At 38.2% G+C, this 19,551-nt stretch overlaps 1 protein-coding gene and 1 pseudogene across 1 annotated transcript; both read left to right on the forward strand.

Moving 5' to 3' along the window:
• The first annotated feature begins 281 nt into the window (after nucleotides 1-281).
• On the forward strand, nucleotides 282-5,482 carry LOC125248372 (E3 ubiquitin-protein ligase TRIM39-like). Its single transcript, XM_048160200.1, has 9 exons — nucleotides 282-465; nucleotides 549-595; nucleotides 947-1,032; nucleotides 1,218-1,771; nucleotides 1,852-1,947; nucleotides 2,232-2,465; nucleotides 2,547-2,688; nucleotides 3,108-3,143; nucleotides 3,298-5,482. Exons 1-9 carry the CDS (start codon nucleotides 451-453, stop codon nucleotides 3,837-3,839), a joined length of 1,752 nt encoding a protein of 583 aa, XP_048016157.1. The 5' UTR covers nucleotides 282-450; the 3' UTR covers nucleotides 3,840-5,482.
• Nucleotides 5,483-7,401: 1,919 nt separating this feature from the next.
• On the forward strand, nucleotides 7,402-19,081 carry LOC125248375 (annotated as a pseudogene).
• The last annotated feature ends 470 nt before the right edge of the window (nucleotides 19,082-19,551 follow it).

Here is a 19,551-nt window from a genome sequence, read left to right on the forward strand (position 1 = left end):
AAATAGATGTTATGCCCACAAAATAACCTTTTTATTGAATTTGAGGAATTATGTCTTTAATATTGAAGATGTTTTATACAGCACAATCTGATATTTAGTAGGCCTACAAATGCTGCGTTCACGTCACCTCGTATTTACCGGAATCTTGAGATAACAACACGTGACGTTATATTCGTCCTTTTTGGTCCTTGGACTGGGAATTATGCGTTTCCATGGCAGCACTATCAACGCCTAAATGAATCTACAGCGGTCAGGTGGTACAGCGGCCACGTGGTACATGTGGGAGCTTTCAGGAAACTCCCAGCTTACAAGCTGTAATTACGAGCTCTACGAGGACGTGAACGCTTTTTACAAGCTAGAATGTCGTAACTACAGGAATTACGAGGCCGCGTGAACGCACCTAAAGCTAAGTAAATCTGTTATGTTTTATGAGAAAAGATAGGAGGAGCTATGACTTCACTGCTGGTGAGTGAGAGCTTTTGAGAAAGTGAAACTTAAACTGATCAATGACAGTCTGAAAACTGAACTGTTTTTCTCCTAAACGACAGAAAATTCTTTCAGATAATCTGAGACCACATCTGATACTCACAAATAAGTAAGTGATAGTAACGTTAATAGCCTATGGCATTTTACGAATACGAATGTATTTTTAATGTTAGTAGTCTGCTACAGTAGGCTAACTGGAATATTAAGCAAATATATTAAGCAAAACCAGGATTTATGCATTAGTCAAGTACACAACTAGTTTGCTGAATTCTGATGAGTTTGCTTTATTGAAATGATCGAGAACTACATGAAATTCTGACTAAGTAACACAGAAGTGAAATACGAAGTCGAACATTTTGATTACAATAAAAAAAAGATACAAGTTAAAGTTGATATTACAGCTGTCGTGTAGGATAAAACTTTGTGCTGAATTTGTGTTATGTGTGATGTTGTCCTATAGGATTAAAGAGGAGAAAAGAGCAATGGCAGAATCATCACCAAAACAAAGCGATGCCAGGAGGAAGAGTGTGAATAAACCTCTAACAAGTCAGTAACTAAAAGAAAGAACTCACATCAAATTATTTGCTTTTATTTGTAATGTATTATTATTATTCTGGCATATAATAGCCTACTAATTGCTAGCCTAATTGTTGATGAGTTTTTGCCTTAATCATTTTCATGTGTAAATCAGTTCTAAATGAAGGTGATTAATTGTGTTTCTTCCTCTTCAGCTCTGTCATCCTCCAGTGGTCCTCTGTCAGAGGAGCTCCAGTGCTCGATCTGTCTGGATGTGTTCACTGATCCAGTCAGCACTCCATGTGGACACAACTTCTGTAAGAGCTGCCTGAACCAGTGCTGGAACAACATTCAGATCTACTCGTGTCCATTATGTAAAGAAACATTCAAAAGAAGACCCAACCTCAAGATCAACACAGCGCTTAGAGAGGTTGTGCTACTCTTTAAAGGAAACTCTGGTCAGAGTAAATCTGAGGTTCTCTGTGACATCTGTGATGATATAAAGATGAAAGCCCTGAAGATGTGTCTGGAGTGTCAGATCTCATACTGTCAAACTCACCTGGAGCCTCATCAGAGAGTCCCAAAGTTAAAGAAACACAAACTGATCGATCCTGTGGAGAAACTTGAGGACTATATCTGTCAGAAACATGAGAAACCTCTGGAGCTGTTCTGTAGAGATGATCAGACATGTGTGTGTTTGCTCTGCGCTGTGACAGACCACAAGACTCACAACACTGTTTCTGTAGAAGAGGAGAGTCGAGAGAGGAAGGTAACAACAACAACAAATGTTAAGACATTCATCTTAGATGGTGTTGAATCTGTTGTTGAGTATCTGTGTTCTGTCTGTAGTCTCAGCTGATGAAGATTCAGACAGACATGCAGCAGATGATCCAGGACAGAATGAAGAGGATTCAAGACCTCAAATGCTCTGCAAAACTCAGAAAAGTGAGTAGCTTACTTGTAAATGTGAGATTACTGGGATGTTTTTTATTAATTTTTTTTATGTAAAAATATTAGAGAAGAAAATGTATTCAAGTTTTTTTATTTTGATTTCCATTTAATTTAATTGCTGTCTATGAGAAACAATTGAAATATCAAAGAGATTGCATTTGTGAATTTTTGTCAAATATAATTAAAGAAGTTAAATATTCTGTGTATTATGATGTTTTAATTTGCTTTCTAAAAAAGGTGCTGAAGTAACCAAAATAATTTATTAATTGATTTATCAGGAAGTGTTAAAGAAAGAGAAAGCAGAGAGTATTGAGCTCTTCACTGATCTGATCCGCTCCATTGAGAGATGTCAGTCTGAGTTGCTGGAGATGATGGAGCAGAAGCAGAAAGCAGCAGAGAAGCAGGCTGAAGAGCTCATTAAAGCGCTGGAGCAGGAGATCACTGAGCTAAAGAGGAGAGACACTGAGCTGGAGCAGCTCTCACACACTGAGGATCACCTGCACCTCCTACAGGTCAGTGGAGCTCCTTCTGTCTGCTCACATCACAGCACAACACTCCCCATGCTGAGGGATTTCTGCTCTCTCCTGCTGTAGATTTACCCGTCCCTGAGCAGACCTGCACACACCAGCAGCTGCTCTGAGATCAGTCTTAGTGACACTCATGTGAGTGTGGAGACTCTGATGAGATTTCTGACTCAACTGAAGGAGACACTAGATGAGAAACTCAGCAAAACTGGTAAGAGAATGTCAGACTTTATTTTGACAGTAATGATCTTATTTAATGTGGGAAAAGGGAAAGTTGTCTTGCATATGAAAGAATCTTTAAAGAATTAGTTCACTTCAGGATTAAATTTTCCTTATAATTTACTCAACCCCATGTCATCCAAGATGTTCATGTCTGCCTTTCTTCAGTCAAAAAGAAATTAAGGTTTTTGAGGAAAACATTCCAGGATTTTGTCCATATAGTGGACTTCTGTGGGGTTCACCAGGTGGAAGGTCCAAATTACACTTTCAGTGCAGCTTCAAAGCTCTACGTGATCCCAGACGAGGAATAAGGGTCTTTTCTACAAATAGAGACACAAACATCCATCAGAGAACATCATCTGAACATACAAACTGTATTAAAGTTCTCTCATAATCTTTTATTTTCATTAGTCTCCACAGAACTGAAGATGATGCAGCGATATGCAGGTACAATCTTATGTGTGTTTGATTACATTGTCACACAATAAGAGAAAAATCAGTGATGTATTTAAAATCATATACCAAAGCCTACTCAATACATTCTTTTTGATAAATTTGTCATATTGAGAAGTTGTGATTCAGATCTTTATCTCTCTCTCAGTGGATGTGACTCTGGATCCTGATACAGCTTCTCCATATCTAATCCTGTCTGATGATGGAAAACAAGTGGCATGTGGAGACATTGAGCTTAAACTCAAAAACAACCCAAAGAGGTTTGACACTTGTCCCTGTGTCCTGGCAAAAGAGGGATTCAGCTCAGGAAGATTTTATTTTGAGGTGCAGGTAAAGAGAAAGACAGACTGGGATTTAGGAGTGGCCAGAGAATCCATTAACAGGAAGGGGATGATCATAGCAGTTCCTGAGGATGGATACTGGGCTGTAGCTCTGAGGGATGAGAATCAGTATGAGGCTTATGAATCTCCTTCTGTCTTTCTGTCTCTGAGAGTGAATCCTCAGGTAGTTGGTGTGTTTGTGGATTATGAGGAGGGTCTGGTCTCCTTTTATGATGTGGAGTCCAGATCTCACATTTATTCTTTCACTGGTCAGACTTTCACTGAGAAACTCTTCCCAATCTTTAGCCCTTATAATAATAAAAAAGGAGAAAATGCAGCACCACTGATCATCTCACATCAGATAAAATGAATTTACACCCCAATATTAATAAGAATATGAAAATATCTTTTTAGTGCTATGAATACTTGTTGTCAAACAATGTTTTCCAGCTTTGAAAATCTGCTGTATTTTTTTTCAACTGTATAAATGTTCCTTGTTAGTCCAAAAACTTCCTTGTTAGTCCAATAAAAGCTTTAATTGACACCAGACCCAGAAAACGACAGGATTTACAAAGTGGGGATCTATGACGTCAAAGGGCAGCAAGCACCGCCTCTGCAGAAGAAGATCAACGCCTACTTCATTCCTGCCTGTTAAGCCTCGCCCACCGATTCGCGCATGACATGCAATAGAATAGGTAGTAAAGAGAACACAAGAGACGACACTTTGATACTTTTTGGGTAACAGCCACTAGATGGCGCTTCGGTAGCGCGACCGCCATTATGGGGTGAAAATACTAACTGGACCATAGAATCCTTCACATCTTCACAATTTCACTGCCAAATCAGAAGCGCAATAGCACAGTTTTTAAATTAAGTCATCAGTATGGCTCCTACAATGTAAAAAAATCCTAATTTTATGGAAAATAACTGTGATTTTTTATGGTCATTTTCTTTTCTTTTAAATTATACTCAAAACTCTGTAAAATTACAAACAATGTATGTAAATGAACAACTCGGCTGTTATTTTATGTGTTATGACATTAATGAAAAATTACAGTAATTCTTTTTTTTTTTTTACAGAAAATTTAGGCCTACTGTATTTTTTATACAGTATTTTTTTCTGTTTTCTTAAATTACAAACAAATGTAAAATTACAAAAATAATCAGTAATTAAACAGTAACAAAACAGTTAAATGGTAAAACGGTCAAATGAATGACAGCCAAAAAACCCTGTAGAATTAAAGTAAAATATCCTAATTTAAATAAACCGAAAAACGCTGTTATTTTACAGGTATTTCCTGAATTATTACGATCAAATTCAAAATTAAACCTTTACTTTAAAAAGCGTATAAAAAAAAAGGTCAATCAACAAAGCTTTTTTGTGACTTTAGTAGCTTGTTTTGTGATGTTGTGAGTTGATCTGAATTTTTTGTTGGTTTTTTTTGTTTTTTGTATTCTTGATATCTGTATGAGCCTGCATGACCTTGACAGAAAAAAAAATAGTTTGTAGTATTACAGCACTGCAAAAGTTTTGGTACTTTAAATTACAACTGATATTAAACAATTAAGAGACCAGAATCTGCTATCAGTGAGTCAGACCACTTTATGATGACTGTCATTAAAGATTTTCTTTTTTCTTTTTTGCTAATAAACATGCATCAGAAACACACAGTTAAAGCAGTCTGAAAAATACTAATGTTAAAGTGTCAAGGGTCAAGAGCTCAACTAAAGCAAGCGCTGACCACCAGAACGGTGACTTCAAACTTTATTATTTTATTCAATAAAACATCAACATCTAAACCTCTGTTAATTCTCAATAATAACTTTAATATGAAATAAAGTGTGGATTGTAATAAGTGAAGATGCTGAGATCTTGAGAGATCTGTTAGTGTTTTATGTTCTGTTGGGATTAAGAGGGTTTCTATCGTGTGTTTTGTGGGTCACCATCGTGCTGAAGAGTAGAGCCTGTGCTTCAGTCCAGGATGAGCCAGAAAATGTCAATGTTATGCTGCATGTTGCTTTATTTCAGAGGCAGTAATATATAGTTACAGTCATTCGTTTATGTGTTTTTTCTGGTTAAATACAAAAGATTTAACAGACATTAGACAACACTGCAAAATCAAGTTGTTTATTGTCCAACATTCCCTGTTTTTGTGATGCATGTTCTTAATTTAATTTCATATGTTGTTATTAATTTAGTGTTTATAATGCTAATACTTGAACTTCAAAGAATTTTAACCCAAACTGACTGGGTTTCTAGAGAGCAAAGGTTTTGTGAAAAACAATATAAGCCACGAGATACCATGATCTTGACAACTGAGGTGAACTTGCGATATTTCTGCAGGACACTGGAGGATAAGTCTGAGTAAAACCGAAGCTCCGTGCCTACGTGGGTAATTGTCTTCTTCAACTCTGCCCTCAGAACAGTTTCTTTTTCTGTAATCCGCAAAAACAGAACCAGAACACTCCTCGGGGATGAATTCGTATTGCTAGGTGCAAAAGAAGGAGATCTGTGGGCCTACTCAATGTCCAGGGTGAGAGAGTCTGCAGGCAGGTTTAGCCATTTCGGAATGGATGAATGGAGAAACGACGCGAGTGGACCGGAGCCTTCCGCTCCTTCTGGTAGGCCAACTATTCCAAATTTTTTTCGTCGACCTCTGTTCTCCAGGTCGTCCACTTTTGACTGAAGTTGTTCCACTTTAGTCAGTGTAGGGCATTGCTCGACAGAACTTACCAATGACTTCATCAACAAGGAACATGACCAAACAAATCTTAATTTGACCAAAAGAGCCATTTCCTGACCCCAAGACCCCCAGCCTTAACAGGGGTAATGACGCGACTTCTTTTAACATAGAACTCTGTCTTGAGTACTTCTTAGCTCATCAGAAATAAACTAATCAAAACTTATCACGTGGGGCCTGACCACATTAAATCTTTCGATTCTCTCAAAAAGCCCTCTTGTATTATAAACAGAAAAGGAAACACTAATCAACGGATTTAAGACCAATGGATCTAAGACCAAAACCTCCTTTCCCAGCCAACATAGCATGGTGGGGCCCAGATGGGTGTAACCTGGGCTGTCTAACTGGGGCCCAGATATTTTTGTCCACGGTTTCCATGGAGGCCCCACATGGGTTAGCCCAGATGAAATGAACACTGCTCAGTGTGCACACTACAGGCTGTTAAATGTAACACAGAAACATGCTGGAGTTAATGAGATAATTAGGTGATAATGAGCAGAATCACTGAAGGACAGAAACAACAAGAACTACGACTTCAGCCACAGCCTTCAATGAAATCAACTGAAGATAAAAGACATGAAATCTCTCAAGATCTGATTAAACATCTCCACAAACAGCATTACCAGCGTCACTTATTACTAACCAGACTGACTTTATCTCTGTCACATGCCTACAGAAGCTCTTATTGAGAATTACCAGAGGTTTAGATGTTGATGATTTGTTGAAAATAAGTTTGGTTTGATGTCACCGTGATCGAGGTCAGTGCTTACTTCAGTTAGGCAGTTTGACTCTTGACTGTTTTTATGGCTGTTTTTGCTGTTTGTTACTATTTCTTCCCTGAATAGCCCTACTACTGTTAGACCTACCTGAAAAACATAAAGAAATTAATTTCATTTGTACCTTTGTTCTATTGTATTTATTTGTTCTTAATATTTTGCTGACTGTTTAATTCCTTTTTTTTTTTTTAAATTCAATTCAAAGTTTGAAATCAAGCTGTTTTGAGCTATTGCAACAAAATTACCCCATTGTAAAAACACAAATACATTTGAGTGAGCAAACATTTAGGTGAGATAGTTGTAATTGTATGCCTAATTGAGAAATAATTATATATGAATAAAAGCCTAATTAAATATATATGAAAAAAGCATAAATTAAAATCTGTCATCATATAAAGTCATTAAATTCATGATTTCTACTTTAGAGAAAGTGAAACTAAACTGATCAACAACAGTCTGAAAACTGAACTATTTTTTCTTAAACAACAGAAAATTTATTCAGATAATCTAAGACCACAGCTGATACTCACTAATAAGTAAGTAAAAGTAATAGCCTATAAGATTTTACTGAATGTGTTTTTAATATTAGTGGTTTGCTTCAGTAACTGGAATATTTATGCATTGGTCAAGAACACAACCAGTTTGCTAAATTCTGATGAGTTTGCTTCATTGGAATGATATCAGAACTGTACTGAGAGTATGTAATTTGATTGATTTTAAAGGAAAGTGTGTGAGTGTGTGTTCAACTGCTTACACACATTTTCAAAACTTCCCTCTTTTTTTCAAAACTGTTCGCAAATCCAAGAATTGCACACACAAAATGCAAAATGCCTCACATCTCTTGCAAAATGAAGCACTGCATTCAAAATATCACAAACACATCTCAAAAGCAAACCCTCGTCTTATGTTGCAAACACCTTTGCCATAATATTGTATTTTTGGATATATCAACACAGTTATTCAAAACCTAAAGCTCTTCTTTCATGAGCTCCTTTGTAAATTTTTTTTACTATAAGCATTTGTGGTTGTGAATACAGTATTACACAAAACGAAAGAAAAGAAATACATCAACCATGTGTAGTTGGACAGAAACAATGGCTGTGTTTGAAAAAGGAAATTAAGATACTTCCTGTTAGATCTTTGTGTGTTACATAGAGAGTTGTGTTTTGCAAAAGTGTTTTATGAAATTGAAAACTGAGTTGAAGGCTGAGAATTAGTGTATGATTTTGCAGATTTGGTGTGTGGTTCAGGTGTTTGAGTGTCAGGTTTCTGAAATTGTGTGACAAGTAAGGATTTTGTGTGTACCCGCAAGAAATTTTATGTTCACAGAACATTCTCAGAACGTCCCCACTGGTGTTAAGGACGTTGCCTAATAACGTTCCCAGAATGTTCAGAGACGGTCACAATGTGGCGTTCTTTTAAGGTTTGGGGGACATTATTTGATGGACCTTCACAGAACATTCAGTACATTCTCTGAACGTTTAGGGAACCATATTTAATTTAGAAATGTTCTCAGAATGTCCCTGTTGCCCTTGTCAAAAAATGTACTTGAAAATTAGAGCTAAATTGACTAACAAAAAAAAATTCAAACTAAAAAAAAACAAATTTTCCTCAAATTTCTTGTAAAAAATTGCTGTAAAAAAACTGCCAAATTAGTACTTTTTGAGAAAATAGACTACAGGAATATACTGTGAGTTAACAGCATTCAAAGTCAACATTCAGAGGCTGTGTTCTAAATCACACCCTATACCCTCATTCACTATACCCTACATTGGTTCACTAATATAGTACACTTGACAGAGTGAATGAAAAAATGTGAGTGAATTCAGACACTGATGAACACCTGCTGTTAACAAGCAGAATCACTGAAGGAAAGAGGAACAAGAAGAACAGAGAAAAGATTAAATCAACTGAAGATAAAAGAAGACATTAAATCTCTCAAGATCTAATTAAACAACTCCACAAACAGCATTACCAGCTTCACTTATTACTAACCAGATAGACTTTATTTCTGTCAGACGTCTACAGAAGTTCTTATTGAGAATTAACAGAGGTTTAGATGTTGTTTTGTTTCGTTTGACATTACCATGCCATTACCATGAGGTCAGTATTTGCTTTAGTTGTGCTCTTGACCCTTTATTATTTAACATTAGTTTTTCTTTAGTTTTTGTAACTGTGTTTTTTAAACACTTTTGTTACAGCAAAAACAGAAAAAAGAAAATGTGATCAGGTGATGTTTAACCAGATTTAAAGTGTTAAATGTGTAAGATGAAAAAACATGCATAGTGAAGCACTTTTCTACAGTAATAAACTGTAAATTCATTTTACTGCAACAAACTGTAGAAAAACAGTAATTTGCTTGTGACTGTTATCTGCAAGAGATTTAAGCTGACTTGATGTTTCTAGTTTTAATGATTGTATTAATTTGGTTATTTTTACTTTAGTAATATTGTTTTTTTAGTGGAAATGAAATAAGTTCAAGTGAATAAAATGCTCATTTAGTTATAAATATTAGTTTATGAACTGTGTACTATATTACATGGCAGTCAGCCAATTTCGATTTCTGCAAATGAAATTAGTTGACAAGATTTCATTGAGTGCATGGTATTTTTACAGCAACATACTGGAATGTAGATTACGGTAAAGAACTGTAAATTACAACTTTTTTTTTTTTTTGCCAGTGTTTTACTGTAAATTCACAGGACAATTTTTTAGTGTTTCTTTAAAATGCAAATCTCTTGCAGTTAGTCATTAGCTGACAACAGCACATGTATGAACTAATGTCACTACTGTATCACTGCATCAGCAACTACACAGTTACTGCCTTTAAATATAGCAACATGCAGCATAACATCAGTGTTCCTGGATCATCACTGACTGAAGCACAGGCGCTACTCTCCAGCACAATGGTGACACACAAAATTCTAACAGATCTCTCTAGATCTCAGCATCTTCACTTATCACAGGGTAACCTGTCACTGTATCATTCTGAGAACTTTCAGAGACGATCACGAGGTGGAGTTCTTTTAAGGGTTGGGGGATGTTATTTGGTAGACCTTCAGGGAACATTCAGGACGTTCTGCTGTTTGTGGAGTTGTTTAATCAGATCTTGAGAGATTTAATGTCTTCTTTTATCTTCAGTTGATTTAATCTTTTCTCTGTTCTTCTTGTTCCTCTTTCCTTCAGTGATTCTGCTTGTTAACAGCAGGTGTTCATCAGTGTCTGAATTCACTCACATGTTTTCATTCACTCTGTCAAGTGTACTATATTAGTGAACTGACTTTATTTCTTTCATACAAATCTTCTAACTGAGGTGTTAACGTTTTATCAAAATTTATAAATATCCCCGTTACAGAGGTAAGCGCTTGCTTTAGTTCTTTAACTGTGTGTATCTAAAACACATTTGTTAAAAAAAAAAAAAAAAAAAAAAAAAAAAAATAGAGAAAAAAATTGATTATATTGATTTGGTTGTCATACAGGGAACTTGTTCACTGATCTCTGAATGTTGTATTCATTTCATGTTATTGCAGTCCTATGATAACACATAAAGTCCTGTCCTGCTTTGATATTTTGAAAGTTTTTATTATTATGCAGAAATTATTCAGACAGGATTGTGTAGACTCACACAGACATCAAGATTCAGCATATGAACCTCAACAATGGTGACAATAAACAAAAATCTTTTTTGTGACTTCAGTTGCTTGTTTTGTGATGCTTAGAGTTAATCTGTTTATCTGAAAATTTTGTCACCATTGTTGAGGTTCATACGCTGATGTCAGTGTGAGTCTAAAAGACACTGCTGAAAACTCATAATGAATTAAAAAAATATATATATTTTTGTGTTGAAGGTATCAATATGAAGCTAGGCCACAGCAGGTGAACAGGTTACATCTTTTCTTTATTACTAACTCTTAACGCACATGCAACTCGTGCTCATCATTATTCTTTTCTTCACCTCTTTTCTATTTGTATTTCTCCTAATAACATCTGTTTCCCCCTAGTGGTCTCAGTAAGTATTGCACTGAATAACAGGACACCACACTCGTAAAAAAAGAAAAAAACCCAACCCTTAAAAGACCATCACTGACCCTTCTGGGAACGTTACTACACAACATCCTTAACACCAGTGGGGACGTAAAATTTCTAGCAGGGTAACCTGTCACCTGTATCGTTCCGAGAACTTTCAGAGAGGATCACGATGTGGAGTTCTTTTAAGGGTTGGGGGATGTTATCTGGTAGACATTCAGGGAACATTCAGGACGTTCTGGGAATGTTTAGGAGACTATTACTATAGGACGTTCTGATAACTTCCCAAATGTCCTCTTTTTAACATTCCCGCGCGACCATACTATAACCAAAATGGAACGTCCCCCTAAACTCATATCGGGAATGTTATTAAATGACCAACAGAGGACCGTGTGGGAAAGTTCTGTTAATATCCCAAATATCCTCTTTGTAACGTTTTCTTTTGACCATAAAATAACCAAAATGTAACGTCGCCCGAAAGTCATATAAGGAACTGCAGCACTTACATTACCAAAAGAGGACGTTTTAGGAACGTCCCTAATGTTCTGTAAAGGTTTGGAATTTTCATCACCTTTAGAGAACTTTTAGGGAACGTTGCGTGAGGTCACTAGAACGTCGCCTTCTATGTGGGTAAGCAGTTGAAAAAAACTGTAAGAACCAGAAAGAAACACAGAAGTGATATCTAAAGTTGAAATTTTTGATTAAATAAAAAAAAGAAACACACTTTAAACTATATTACAGCTGTTGTGTGGGATAAAACTGTGCTGATTTTGTGTTGTGTGTGGTGATTTTGTCCTATAAGCTTAAAGAGAAGAAAAGAACAATGGCAGAATCATCAACAAAACAAAAAGAGGCCAGGAAGGGTCTGGATAAACCTCTAACAAGTCAGTAACTAAAGGAAAGAACTCACATCAAATGACACTGATCTAGGCTTTATTCTTTCTTGCATATTATAGCCTAATAATTTCTAGCCTAATTGTTGATGAGATTTTGCCTTTATCATTTTCTTGTGTAAATCAGTTAGGTGATAAATGGTGTTTCTTCTTCGTCTTCAGCTCTGTCCAGTGGTCCTCTATCAGAGGAGCTCCAGTGCTCGATCTGTCTGAATGTGTTCACTGATCCAGTCAGCACTCCATGTGGACACAACTTCTGTAAGAGTTGCCTGAACCAGTGCTGGGACAACAGTCTGTAATTACGGACAAATGCCCATTATGTAAAGAAATTTTCATAACAAGACCCGACCTCAAGATCAACACTGCACTTAGAGAGGTTGTGCTGCTCTTTAAAGGAAAATCTGGTCAGAATAAATCTGAGGTTCTCTGTGACATCTGTGATGATCTAAAGATGAAAGCCCTGAAGATTTGCCTGGTGTGTCAGAGCTCTTACTGTCAAACTCACCTGGAGCCTCATCAGAGAGTCCCAAATTTAAAGAAACACAAACTGATCGATCCTGTGGAGAATATTGAGGACTATATCTGTCAGAAACACGAGAAACTGCTGGAGCTGTTCTGTAGAGATGATCAGACATGTGTGTGTTTTCTCTGTGCTGTGACAGACCACAAGACTCACAACACTGTTTCTGTAGAAGAGGAGAGCCGAGAGAGGAAGGTAACAACAACATTTTAACAAGATATTTGAGTTAGATGGTGTTGAATCTGTTGAGTATCTGTGTTCTGTCTGTAGTCTCAGCTGATAAAGATGCAGGCAGACATGCACCAGATGATCCAGGACAGAATGAAGAAGATTCAAGACCTCAAATGCTCAGCAAAACTCAGAAAAGTGTGTACTCGCAGGAATATTTTAATCAAATTTTATAAAAATCCTTAGTAGAAATCTTATATTTCTTAAAAATTATTAATTCACTGATTTGTCAGGAAGTGTCAGAGAAAGAGAAAGCAGAGAGTATTGAGCTCTTCACTGATCTGATCCGCTCCATTGAGAGATGTCAGTCTGAGTTGCTGGAGAATGATGGAGCAGAAGCAGAAAGCAGCAGAGAAGCAGGCTGAAGAGCTCATTAAAGAGCTGCAGCAGGAGATCACTGAGCTAATGAAGAGAGACACTGATCTGGACGAGCTCTCACACACTGAGGATCACCTGTACCTCCTACAGGTCAGTGGAGCTCCTTCTGTCTGCTCACATCACAGCACAACACTCCCCATGCTAAGGGATTTCTGCTCTCTCCTGCTGTAGATTTACCCGTCCCTGAGCAGACCTGCACACACCAGCAGCTGGACTGAGATCAGTAATGACACTCATGTCAGCGTGACAAATCTAAGGAAAGCTTTGATTCAGCTGCAGGAGACTTTAAATGAGAAACTCAACAAAACTGGTAAGAGAATGTCAGTGTCATAGGGTATGCCGTTAGGGTCCAAGGTACGTGATAGAAAGGCATAGACGAACACCAGGATAATCCAAAGAGTGTTTTTTTATTTATTCAAGTAGCAAGAGCTGGGAAAAAAACTTAAAGAATAAACAAAACAATAAATGAGCAAAAAATAAAAAATAAAACCCAAAAACAGCATACATTGGTTCTTTCTTACCGAGAACAAAGTAAATTTGCTTAAGCAGCATAAACGTAACATTCAGTTTAACTCACAGACCCCTCTTTTCTCCCCAAAGGCTGAGCAGGTCTGGCTTAAATATCCTAAATTCCTGCCAGAATAGTAAGTAGACTTTACAAACCAAATCTGTAGCCAGATAGCATAAAGAAGAAAAAACAAATAATAATAAAAATTAAAAAAAACATTGATGTCATGTTTAAAGAAGAACAGGACAGCCATTGAAACAGAAAATAAACAGATATAGAAAATGCAATTATTAAGTATAACAGTTAGAAATGTTTACTTATTCAGTACATTTGTCAAAAGAAAACACCTGAAAAAAAAAACAATTGGTTTGTTCCAGACCTTTAAATGCGCAACCTTGAAAGCGCCCATCCCCTTGGGAAACTCCCGATCCATCCAGGAAGTGAACAGCTGTGTCTAAGCCAGAGCAGATGACAAAGGCAATCATCTTTACTTATCAAACTTACAAATAAACGTATAGTAACAAAACAAATGTGTCATGTCATGTCCTTATTTAATGAAAACTGAACTGATAAATGAACCATGTTGTGATGTTCGTTGATATGTGAACCTATCACCGAACATCCCCCACAGCGTCTTCATTCTCCAGTTAATGCCATCTTACCAAAACATGACGAACGACAAAGATAATTAAACTTTTCGAAATATAAACAGTTTTATTGTTTATAGTGTGGAAATAATAGATGTAAGGACTGTATATCCCACTGACCAGGTGACAATATAAATACATAAATAAACGCATCTCATGGTCACACACCCCTCCCCTTAAAGTCTGTCACTCTTCAGTGTGGCGGGACAGAAAGTCAGCAATTACTTTCTGGGCCCCTGCCCTGTACTTTTCCTCAAACTTAAATGGTTGCAGAGATAAAGCCCAACGAGTAATCCTTGCATTACTCTGTTTCATATGGTTGAGCCACTGCAGAGCTCTCTGATCAGTCTCTATGGTAAACTCCTTTCCGATCAGGTAATACCTCAAAGTGTCCAAGGCCCACTTAATGGCCAGTGCCTCTTTCTCTACGGTAGAGTACTTAGTCTCCCGGGGAAACAGTTTGAGGACATGAGCGCACTGCATCAACTTTGTCAACTTGTGGTTTTATGAAGCCTCCTCCCAGCACATAGCCCAGGTAGGAAACTTTAGCTAGGTTACACTTTTTGGCATTGACCACACGTCCTGCATCTTGAATTCTTCAAAACAGCTCTGCTAAGTGATGCAGATGTTCCTTCCAGGATGCACTGTAAATGACCACATCGTCAATATAGGCAGCCGCAAAGTCCTCAGTCCCAGAAGAGCACTTCTTCCAGCCGCTGAAAAGTAGCTGCTGCTCCGTGCAGTCCAAACGGCATGACCTTAAAATGATATAGCCCTGATGGGGCCCGGAAAGCAGTCAGTTCTTTAGCCGTGTCACTCAGTGGTACCTGCCAGTAGCCTTTACACTGGTCTAACGTGCTCAGGTACTTTACTTTCCCCAGACGTTCCACCAATTCATCGACCCTAGGCGTAGGATATGGGTCAAAGGCTGAGATGGAATTTAGTTTTGAAAAATCCACACAGAACCTTAACGTTTCATCCTTCTTCGGTACAAGGACGACAGGGCTGCAACACTCACTTCACTTTAATGGTTCAATAACCCGTAGATCCAACATGGCCTGAATTTCCTTTTTCAGGTCTGGGAAAAGTCGTGCTGGTGTTCTGCGGAAGGTCTGCCGGATGGGGCCTTGTGACAGAAGGCGAATATCATGCTGAGTCACATCAGTCCTCACAGGCCTGTCACTGAAGAGACTTCCTGGTCCTGGAATGCTGAGCTCATAATTGGTTTCTCCCACCTTTCTCAGGACTTCATATGGCCCTTGCCACTTTTCAAGCAGGCCATTGTCTGAAGTTGGCAGGAGGAGTAACACCTTCTGGCCTGGTATGAGTGTCCTTTTCCTTGCAGACTTGTCATACCATGTTTTCTGCTGCTATTGGGCCCTGGTCATGTTGTCATGGACTAGTTCTGACATAGTGTCCATCTTCTCCCTCATTTTCAGAACATAGGATACTATGTTGGTTTTCTCTCATTTTTTGTCCCCCTCCCACGCCTCTTTCAGGACATCCAATGGCCCCTGCACTTGGCGGCCATAGAGCAGCTTGAATGGTGAGTATCCTGTGGAAGCCTGGGGAATCTCTCTATAGGCAAACAAAAAGTATGATAGCCACTGGTCCCAGTCAGAGCCTGTCTATGACACAAACTTGCATAACATGGACTTTAAGGTGTGATTGAAACATTCACCCATGCCATCTCTCTGGCCAGAGTCTAGCCAGAGTCTTCTGTTGGCCTAAATGATCAGCCCAAGGGGTGGAATGACCCAACTTTAACACAATAGCTCTTAAAGAAGTGGGGACAACCAACTGTTCTCCAGCATTACTTTGCCGATACAATCTCTCATCCTTCGACAGAAACTGTTCTTTGTCAGAAATTATGCTCATCAAGTCTTTGGTGCAAACTTTGGCAAACAACGGTTTTAGAGAATCATTCTGTCTCTGCAGATCTACAATGTCATGTGGTACAGCCTCTAAACTGTCATCACTGGGTTTGGGAAGATCCTCGACTATCGCTGTGCCCTTAATCTTTTGCTGCTGTTTTTCTCTTTTGTTTTCCTTTCTTTTTTGCAAAGGGCATTGGTCAGAGAGCTGTCTTGACTGCGCTCTTGTGACTACCCTTATGTCTGCTACTTCCTTTTTGTCCAGTAATAAGTCAGCTAAAATTGGTATGTCCCTACCCAACACGACTGAATAAGGGGCCTTGTCGACAACACCAACAGTCAGAAAGTAGCCTTGTCCCTCAGTCTGCATTTCTAGATCAATTGTGGGATATTCTCACTCATCCCCATGAATGCACCGTACTTTCAAACTACCCTTATAGAGTGTCTGTGCATCCTTAAAGCATTCTTGTCTGACTAGGGTTTGACTGGAGCCTGTATCTACCAAAGCTTTGAACACTCTGCCCCTATCATTACTGCGACGTCAGTATCAATGTTGTGTCAAGTGTTCTCAGAACATAGCAAAGGTGTGTGCTACTAGCCGCCTGTACTGGGCACTCTGCTTTCTTGTGTCCCTGCTGACTACACACATAACATAGAAATGGATGTCTAACTTTATATTGTCTCTCTGAAGCTTGTTGTCTTTTAGTATTATTGTGGGTCTTAACTTGTGGAGTGTGTGTGTTAGGACCTTTGGTATGTTAAAAGTATGACCACTTCTGTAACCAACCCCAGACTTAACTGATGTGCTGCTAGACCAGTCTTGAGTGTACCCCAAATAGTAGGAGAAACGTCTTGCTGCAATGAATGTGTCACCCAACTCTGCGGCCTGCCTTGATGAAGACGGGTTATGCTCCTTAATCCATGTTCTGATCTCGGGATGGAGGACCTTGAGGAACTGTTCCAATATGATAAAATCCCCAATCTCCTCTTTAATCCATTGCCCTGGTGTCATCCACTTTTCATAAAGATCCTTTAATCTCGCTTGGAGTTCTCTTGGTGACTCACCATTTTGTATGAAATTAGTTCAGAACCACTGTCTGTATATCTGAGAGTTAATTTCAAACTTAATCAGCACAGCTTTTTTAACCAAGTTGTAATCCAAAGTGTCTGCAATATCCATGGCAATGTATACAGCACGTGCCTTGCCTGTGAGAAGAGGCACTAAATGCAATCCTCTCTTGGCCACCTCCAGGCTTGAACAATCCGCTCAAAGGTGGTCAAGTAATGCTCACTATCCTCGTCCTCCTGTAGTGGCATTATCTTTGGGCCTTGCCAGCCCATGCAAGAAGGTCCATGCCACTGACCAGTCACAGCATCCTGTGCTGATCCTGTACCCTGGGCTCCTTGGACATTGCCCTGGGTATGATGTACGATGCAATGTATTGGAGCCACAGTGGTAGATGGCAGGGAGGAGTCCTGAGCTGTCACACCTCCCAATGACAGCTGGTCTTGTCTCTGCCATTGGACCTCCGTTTGCAACTGAGTAAACTGATGTTGCAAGGCGCGCCATCTGTGCTCCTGCCGATGGGCTTCTTTTTCCAAATGATCCTCTCTGGCTCGTTGTGTCTGCATAAAGGTCTGTAGCATCTTTGTCAACTCTTCTACGCCCTCTCCATTCCCTCTCTGTGGAGACAAGCTAGTGCACCTTTGGTCTGGGCTTGACTCATTGTGAGCCTCAAAAAAAAAAAAAAAAAAACCTTACAAACGCTTTACACAGTGTACACTTGTTCTATCTTACAGAGAACAAAGTAAATTTACTTAAACAGCATAAACATAAAATTCAGTTTATCTCACTGACCCCTCTTTTCTCCCCAAAGGCTGAGAAGGTCTGGCTTAAATATCCTAAATTCCTGCCAGAATAGTAAGTGGACTGTACCAACTCTGTAGCCAGATAGCATAAAGAAGAAAAAACAAATAATAATAAAAATAAAAAACAAATTGATCAAACCAGTAAAGACACAAACTTCCATCAGAGAATATAATCTGAACATACAAACTGTATTAAAGTTCTCTCATCTTTTATTGTCATTAGCCTCTACAGAGCTGAAGAAGATGCAGCGATATGCAGGTACAATCTTGTGTTTGATTACATTGTCATACAATAAGAGTTTAAAATCATATACCAACATCTTTCTCTCTCTCTCAGTGGATGTGACTCTGGATCCTGATACAGCTTCTCCATATCTAATCCTGTCTGATGATGGGAAACAAGTGGCATGTGGAGACATTGAGCTTAAACTCCCAGACAACCCAAAGAGGTTTGACACTTGTTGCTGTGTCCTGGCAAAAGAGGGATTCAGCTCAGGGAAATTTTATTTTGAGGTGCAGGTAAAGGGAAAGACTGAGTGGGATTTAGGAGTGGCCAGAGAATCCATTAACAGGAAGGGAAACATCACAGCAGTTCCTGAGGATGGATACTGGATTGTAGTTCTGAGGACTGAGAATCAGTATGAGGCTTGTGAATCTCCTCCTGTCTCTCTGTCTCTGAGAGTGAATCCTCAGGTAGTTGGTGTGTTTGTGGATTATGAGGAGGGTCTGGTCTCCTTTTATGATGTGGAGTCCAGATCTCACATTTATTCTTTCACTGGTCAGTCTTTCACTGAGAAACTCTACCCATTCTTTAGCCCTTATGAAAATAATGAAGGTGAGAATGCCGTACCATTGATTATCTCACATATCAGATAAAAATGCATTTACACCCAAATATTAATAATAATATGAAAATAACTTTTTAGTGCTATGAATACTTGTTGTCAAACAATGTTTTCCAGCTTTGAAAATCTGCTGTAAAATGCTCATTGTTTGTCTGAAGGGTCAGAAATATTTGCTCAAGCTGCAATTTTTTTTCTGCTGCTGTCCCAGGTGAAAAAAGTACATTTCTATAATGTACTTAAAGTGCTCTATTTTCATGCACTAATCTTGTACTTAATAAAATAAAAATTAGTTTAGTTTAGTACTACCTAAGTTAACTGCTATTTTGAGACAGTGAAATATGAAATGTGCTTTTAAAAAATGTATTTAGATACCACTTGTAGTACACTCGAACCCATAGATGTTCTTAAGATTATCTTAAGAAGTACTGAAGAAGAATTTTTAGTATGTTAAGTACAAAATAAGTGTGCGAAAATAGACCACTTTAAACACATTTTAGAAGTGTACTTCATATTTACCTGGGGCAGCTGTGAAAGTGAAATTACATGTAAAATGTTGTATCTAAACAAACATCTGTTCATTTCTATAGCTGAAGATGAAGAGATCATCCTCCAGTATATACAGGAAGAACATTTATAAACAATAGCATGTTTAATTTCTGAATAAAGATAAGGCAGTGAGGATAGATGCACAGGAACAGGTAACTGCATGGTACTGTATTCTGTTTCAAGTGCATTTTTGAAGTACATTCATGCATGCTTTTTGAGTCCATATTTCCC

This window comes from Megalobrama amblycephala, linkage group LG16 (assembly GCF_018812025.1).
Source record: "Megalobrama amblycephala isolate DHTTF-2021 linkage group LG16, ASM1881202v1, whole genome shotgun sequence".
Taxonomy (NCBI): Eukaryota; Metazoa; Chordata; class Actinopteri; order Cypriniformes; family Xenocyprididae; genus Megalobrama; species Megalobrama amblycephala.

Coding starts and splice junctions, on each gene's coding strand:
- LOC125248372 (XM_048160200.1), top strand. Junction 1,772..1,851: donor AGGAGAGTCGAGAGAGGAAG/GTAACAACAACA, acceptor TTCTGTCTGTAG/TCTCAGCTGATGAAGATTCA. Junction 3,144..3,297: donor GATGATGCAGCGATATGCAG/GTACAATCTTAT, acceptor TCTCTCTCTCAG/TGGATGTGACTCTGGATCCT.